Here is a 7,723-nt window from a genome sequence, read left to right as displayed (position 1 = left end):
CTGAACCAAAGTCGTAGTTCCAGTCAGAAAGCACCCTTCAGCCCCAAGGAGGCCTGAGAAGCATGCCAGACAAAATAGCATTACAGGGGTGCCACTCTTCACTATCAGTTGTTCGGGTCTAAGTTATTTCATCATGTAAAGGGTGGCTCCACAGCTTAATGGGCTGTTGGCTAAACACCTGTATATGCTGCCATGTGAACATAAACAGCCACTCCCCTTCTCCTTTAATTATCCGGTTTTATCATGTTTCCCCATCTAGGCCTCTACTTGGCTTTTGAAGGTGGTTTTCTTACCCAGAAGCCTCCATCCCATCCTGCATGCTGCTGCTCCCGCATGAAGTGCAGATGTGTGAGCAGTACAGATGAGAGCTGCCCAATGTACACAGAGCTGTGGCCTTGGTGTGAAGCAGAGAGCTTTCCAAAACGCTGCTGACAATCTCACTAGTGGCTTTGCTCTAATGTTGCAGGGGTTGACATTTCATGTGAAAGAATGGGAAAAATAAAAATTGTAGGATTTTGCCCCTGCTCATGAATAATCCCATTGAGGTTCCACTGAATAGTCAAAGAAGGAGAGCTAGCAAATTCAGATTACTGCGCATTTATATTATTAATTCCTCCATTATTCTGCTCTGAAACAATGGAGCACAGTTCCTCTGAAACTAAGAGAGAATGCAGAATTGGTTTTTACTTAATTGGCTCTTTTGAAAGAAGCCTCTTTGGGAAGCAGGATGTTGTTAGTCCACTGTGGAAAGACAGTGTAACGATACACCTCGCACATATTCCAGAAACAGCTGTATGGGGGGTGTGTGTGTGTATTTGAGGGATAAAAATAGCTAAATAGCTTTCAAGAAGAAATGAGAATTTACATGAATACAGCAGTGTCAAGAAGTCTGCACTAGCAAAATTAGTCAGTCATTGAAAAATTAATGTCGAAATGTCCAGTGGAAATATAATTGACTCACAAAAACATAGGTTGACCTTTGTTAGGGGTCTGTTTCGATAGTCAAGGTCTTAATTCTGTACTTACAAAGCTAATGAAGAGTAAGAATAGAGTTCACCGAGCGTGAAGAATACAGGATTTGGCTTTAAAATTGAACTGTAGTCAGTAATGTATACTGCAGTTGGATTTCCATTTCTTCACACCTGTGTAAGTTTTAAATGCTTTCAGAAGTGTTAGGAATTGTGTTAAATGTTTGATAGTATCATCTGAATGTAACAGAATACAAATCATCTTCACCTTTAATTGTTTCTGTCATTGGAAAAGGTTCAAGTTTGTGAGACGGTTCAGTGAGGTGTCAGTCTTGCAGTTGCTGTCTGTTGAAATTTTATTAAGATTCTCACCACTGCCTAAATTCAGTCTAATAACATGGAAAAGCAGTTAAGATTCTTCAAACAGCTGTGAAGTGTAATATTTTAAGAAAGAAAATGAATTACAGTGCTTAACACCTCAAGGCAATCAGTAGCTGGAGGAAGTGGAGTCAGATCATATAATCTGTTTAGAAGAAAATAGTGGAGGAGAGTCCTGTACCATGCATCAGGTTTATCCTCAGCTTTATTTAATTACTCAAGTTTACTTTGTATTTCTAAAAACACCTACAGCATATGAAACAGCACAGCAGCATTTCCCAAACACAGTCTTACCCACATGAGTCTTTCAGCTTTACTTCCACACTGACTTAGGCTTCGACTCGGGAGAGCATTTGCAAGCATTTGTTAGTCCATTCCTGTTTGCCATTTAAGCACATACATAAATAATTTGCTCAAGGCCTTTAATCCTGAGAGTTTGCAAAGCAGAGGGTAGTTAATGGTGATGGAGATTGTATGATACAGACAACTGGATGCTTCTCTAAGGATCAACGTCTTATGCAAAGCACTGTTTTCAATCCTTGCACCATCCAAGTCCCATTGGCAGTTTTGGCTTTAATTTCAGCAGCTGCATTTTTTTTTCTTTTGCCATCCTGAAGGAGGGAGCCAACCAAGGCCACTGTTTTCATCAAATTGTACCTGTTATTGCTAAATGCAGTGGCTTTGCTGCTACATCTGGGTTTTCATGTTAAAAAGGAAAATCAGTAAAGGAAGAATGTATTTGTTGAGGCATTTTATGGGGTGGGCACTTAAACCATTAAATGAAGTTGTGTAAGTAGGAAACTAGGTGGTTCTTCAGGATGAAAAACATAACACAACAAATGCCAGCCTGAAGGGAAAGCTGTATCCGATTGCTGGAGGACACCTAAGTAATGAGGTAGATGTGCTTGACACCAGCAAATGAGCAATTTGCCTCCATTTCCACAAAACCTACCTTTTCCTTGAGGTGGGTAAGACTAATTAGGAGCTCACATGTCAAGCAATTGGACATTCCACGGCACTTGCAAATGATCATTTAAAATACCAATTTAAAAAGTTACAAAGCTTCTGCAGGTAGCTCTCCAGGAAGAGTAACTTTCTGTGAATACTTTCTGTGAATTTATTTTGTGCATTAATGGCTTCCTCTGCTCCCATCCCTTTGGTCTGATTGCAGGCTTACCTCGCTAGTATTCCCCTAAAGTCCTTTATCAGAGGGATCAGCTAGACCCATGTATTATGCACAGGGTTGGTCCTAGCGGGCAGAAACATCTTACAAACTCATGGCAAAACAGTTATTATTCCTTTGAGTCCATCCCTTCATGTTATTCTGGACAATAAAGTAAAGCAAAATGCTCAGATGAGTTTAACAAATATACAGGTATTGTTGTGGTAAGATTTTTCTGGTAGGGCAGATGGCTCCTTGAAGTTCATGTTCATAGGAATAAAAGGATGTCTGTTTAAAAAAAAAAAGGCCCAATCACAAGGTCTGCACGGAGATAAAATCTTTCAGAAAATAACCTTGACTTGGGAAGGCATCTCAAGCTGAGTTTTATTCTTTGAACCTGTTGCAGTACCATATTGCAAAGGATGAGGCAGATGCTTGTTCAGTGATCTGTTGGTTAAAGTAATTTCTTCTAGTCGCTTAAGAAAAAGTACCTCTTTTAAGTCTATGTTAATACTCCAAGGCTTTCAAATCACTTAACAAGCCTGGCTTTTGCAGGCTGGTAGTATGGTTTGCATAATATCAATAGCTTGTCTTTGTGTCCCATGGGAAAAAGAAATCCTTTTCGTCTTTGTGGTGCATTCACACAGGCCCTCTGCCCAAGATGACTGCGAGTGGAAACACTTTTTGTCTTTGCAATTCTGAATTCCAGCAGGCCAGGTGTTTTGATGAAGCTTCCAGTATTTCTGTAGCCAAAAGGGTTTTGCAAAACCTGCCTGAATTTTAGTGGGCGAGGCAGTTGTATTTTTTTGTAATTTCATGAAGCCCTTGATGGAATAGATTCAAACAGATGCAAGAAATGCTGTTTGATCTCTTCAGATGGTTAAATTGGGATTTCTGTTAACACTGCTTTGGCTTGTTGTGCTCTGTTTCCTACTCCGTTGAGGATGAATTTGGATAGAGGAGCTGGCAAGGCTATGGTATTTACATAATGCCTTTTTTTTCCCTGTGAACCCTGAATGTGGATGGAAACAGGCTCTAATCTTCTTAGTGATCTAAGCAAAGATTGAATGCTTTGGGTCAAGCTGGGTTTTGGATAGGCTCAGTTAGGGAAAATAAAAAAATCCCATCTCTTGACAATGATTGCAAATGGAAATCCTTACAGACTGAGCGAGTTAACGTTTCAGTAGTCGATAATATTTTTGATGTTTCACCCGTTTGCAAAGACCACATATTTGTTTTCAACCATACATTTTTGAGACTTCTTGGAAAGAGAACAAACAGCCCTTGTGTTCAGCTCTGGGCACTGCTCGTGCTCGTTCCCCTTAGGACAGTTTTAAGTTGTATCATGAGGTATGAAAGGGCAAGTGTCAGAACAGGCAGCGTACAGAGGTTTCCTTTCCTCGATGAACATTGAATGTCTGGAAAAGGCTGCAGACCTGAGCTTAGCCCTTCTTGCACCATGACATGGTAAGAGGAGGAGGAGTTCATGACGAGGTGGTCCTTTCCTATTTCAATTAGTGAAACATTCTGACTGTGATCTTTGTGGTGTGTTAGTAAAGTAATGTAGCTTTTCAGGCACTATCAAGAAGTTAAAGATGTGATTTAATTTTCTTTAAGTGGGTGAATATCCTGAACTCAAGCTGGAAGTGACACTTCATACTTGATGTGCCTTGGCTGCCTAGATTTTACAGCATTTTTTCACGTAGAAGTTATAGCTTGTCAACAGCATGCAAGTACAATATATTCCAGTGAAGGGCAAAAAACCCAGTCTGTCATATTTGCATTTTCTTTTTTCTTTAGGGTTGCCTTCTCCAGTCCAAAAATTTATGCTAAATCACTTGACTTAATGCTACTACGAGGGTTTGCTGTATGTAATGCATCTTCAAATAATACAAGATTGCTCAGAGATCGATTTTTCAGAACATGGAAGTTAGTGGGAGCTGCTGACCCTCTTTTAATATCCGCAGCCTAATGTTTACAGACCAAAAGCTTAACTTTGTATGTGGTTGCTTTTGTAACTAAGTAGGCAGCAGGCATTTAATTTCTGTTTTGCTTCACTTCGTGTTCAATAATAGAATCAAGATTACATCCAGCCCCAGCTTGAACTTGCCACTGTCTCATTTCATTAACTTTCTCAGTATTTGATGCAAATTGTTTCTAATGAACATGCTTCTAAATAAAGAAGAAAAGCATTCTGAAAAACCTGTGTGCAATCTTTATAATAGTAAAATTTTATTCTCAGCTATGAAGACTGGTACCATTTAATGACCTTTGTGAAATTGCTGTTGTTATTATTCTTGTAGTTGTTATTCCTGCAAGTGGTGCATTTTAGAATACAACCCTTTTTATCTGTGCTGTAATTAATAACCAAGAATAGCTTACTGAAGACATAGTAAGGCAGGTAGGGACATGATTAGTTATTGAGAGAAAGGAACACAAATTAACCATACTCAGAACCTGTTCTCACTTTTGCATTAAGTCAAGGGAAATATTTAATAACTTCTACCTTTGTGGTATGTGTTGTCACTGTAGCGCATTAGAGAGGCATCTGTTTCAGTTTTTCTCCCTCCACCTGTAAAGGAGATTATAGGATTTGTTAAAAAGGAAAAGAAGAAAACGAAAAGAAAGAGAAAACAAAGGCTGGCGGAAAAGAAAAAGGAAGAAAAAAGAAAGAAAAAATAAAGGGAAAAAGTTGGGGTTTTTTCTGTCCACTGTGTCCTTGTGATCATCCAGAAATAAATTTGAAGACTGTAAGAAAATTTTGGCCGTCATCGTAAACTCGTATAAAATTCAAAAAGGAGGATTCAAGGGCAGTTCTGTGAACATTTCCCTTGCATTCCCTATATATAAGGAAACTATATAGGCAGGAAGTAAAAAACACGCAGACACATATATAAACTTTCCTTCTGTATATTCTTTTTTACTACTGAAAGGAGATATATATATATGGGTACAGTAGTCAGAATAGGATATTGCAGGAGTCCAAATTGTGCCTGTGAAAATTTATCGAAGTAGTTGACAAAATCTGACCACTGAACTCTGTATTGTTATACTAATTGGAAGCAATGAAAGATATCAGGGGGGCTATGGCCTTACAAAGCAACGTGTCCATGAGATTGAGCCAATCTGAGTCTGACTGCAACCAAAATAAGCTGTTCAGCCCTTCCTCCCTTTCCCCACTCTGCCAGCGTGTTCCCCTTGCTCCTTTTTGCCTGCGCTGCTATGTGTGTGTCCATGCCATAAAGAACACTTATCCCCTGCTCCAGTTCCTTCACGGCATTAATTTTTGCTGGGGTGAGTCATCCTCCCTGAGTCAGGGCACGAACCCTGGTGCCAGCGTAAGGGCATCACTGGACGCGTAGGGCTGGAGGCCACAGGACCACACCTTGTAGTGGCAGCGTGGATTTAAATCAAACTGAAACCCATATGAAAAAGCAGCCTGAGCTTTATATGCGTTGTGCCCCTGGTAACCGCAGCATGCAATGTAATAACAGGAGAGATTTAGGCAAATATGCCACTAGGCTAATTAAGGGCTCTTCTCCTAAAGAGGCTTTTGTCTCGAGCTTTAGTTCTGGCCATCTGAATGTGGCCACCTACTGCCTCAAGTTTTGTCTTGTTCTTCGTTTTAGCTCTGTAGCTATAAAGATAGCTATAAATATAACAGGTAGCTACTATAAAACCACAGTAACAAAACAAATGTTAAGGCCTTTATTAATATTTTGTTTTATTAATATTTTGTTTTATTTTAATAATGATAATAATGTACAATATATATATTTAATATATATATATACACTAGTATGATACATTATATGAGTGCTCTAGTTTCAGCTTTGGTTTTTTTTTTTTATTTAAAACTGCTTAGGGAAGAAATTATAGGTGTTACTTTGTTCTGTCCATTCCAACCATGATTTCCATGATGAATACGTAGAGTTGGTGGATTTAACTTAGGAGAAGTGTTAAGAAAAAGGCCATACACCTATCAGCATCAGTGCTGACCTACAGCAGTAGATGCTGGATGTCGCTCATACCATTCGGGTTCTCTGTTTGAAATATAAAGGCTGGTTTCGGTGAAACGTGTTGGAAATGGGAGGCACATGTTTTACTCCAAAAGCAATGCTGGACTGATTTACTGTTTAACAGTAGTTGTGAATGATTATTAGTGATTTGAGTAGACTCTCAGAGTTTTTCAGGTGTAGCACATATGAAAACATCAATCAGTGTTTTCTTTACATCAGCTGTGCCTGTGTCTGGAAATGCTCATGGATGTCTTGAGGTGAAGCAGTAAACCTCTGCTTCTGTGGCTCTTGCTGGTTTTTAAAATCTTTGCACTGCTTGAAATAAATGAATTCGGAGTTTCAGCTTGATGGTTACACTTTACTTTTTTCCTTGCTTCACCTTCCATCCTTTCATCAATTGATAGGGATACAGTTATCTTCTACATTCATGGGAAGCGAAACTACACAGTGTAAAAGCTGGTTTGAATGAAGTATATTTTCCCAAAATTTGATAATGCAAGGTTGCTTTTTGCCCCCCTCACAATTATGTTGCTTTTTGTTTTTAATTGTTCTTAATGAAAAGGCAATGTCTTGGTTTTCAGTTTTCTAGGACATGATCAACCAAACACCTTACCCTCCTTGTAGAACTCATCTCATAAAATAAATGGTAGCAGAAAGTTTTAGACAAATACACCCAATTTTTGCGTAAACTGAAATATCTCATGGATTTTTCTGCCCTAAATATTCCATTGCATTCCCTGTCATGTTATGTCATGCTCTGTAGCATTAATGAAAGCAATGGGGCATTATTTTGATATCGCTCTTTATTTTTCTCTCTAGCTGTGTGCTGCTCACCTGCCAACCCGATCAGAGGCGCCGAACCACTACCAAGCCGTGTGTCGGGCTCTCTTCGCTGAAACAATGGAGCTGTACACTTTCTTGGCCAAAATTAAAAGTGCAAAGGAGGTAAGCAGTCTGAGAAGGTTTTCTGCTTCTGAGCTCATTACTGTGTGAATTAGGCTTACAAAATCACTTCTGTACCCAGCCAATAGCGGATGTCAGACGCTTGAGGAAATCAGCTGTAGTGTTCAGGGAGAGCAGTTCTACAGATGAGTTTTTTCTCTTTTGGCCTGTAGCCTTTTACAGATGTCTCGTAGAAATTGTTATTAATTGTGACTTTGAGAGTAGAACAGAAGTTTTCCATAGAGGGCTACGCA

At 39.3% G+C, this 7,723-nt stretch overlaps 1 protein-coding gene across 1 annotated transcript in view; it reads left to right on the top strand.

Moving 5' to 3' along the window:
• SPIRE2 (spire-type actin nucleation factor 2) overlaps positions 1-7,723 on the top strand; it is a gene marked incomplete at its 5' end in the record, with an annotated part of 67,438 nt that overhangs the window by 15,559 nt on the left and 44,156 nt on the right. Inside the window, one exon of the mRNA XM_010189719.1 lies at positions 7,347-7,472. Coding sequence (XP_010188021.1) covers positions 7,347-7,472 — 126 coding nt within the window. The remainder of the gene's footprint in view (positions 1-7,346; positions 7,473-7,723) is intronic.

Source organism: Mesitornis unicolor, unplaced genomic scaffold (assembly GCF_000695765.1).
Source record: "Mesitornis unicolor isolate BGI_N332 unplaced genomic scaffold, ASM69576v1 scaffold32468, whole genome shotgun sequence".
Classification (NCBI taxonomy): domain Eukaryota; kingdom Metazoa; phylum Chordata; class Aves; order Mesitornithiformes; family Mesitornithidae; genus Mesitornis; species Mesitornis unicolor.
This window is presented reverse-complemented; position numbering and strand designations above follow the sequence as displayed.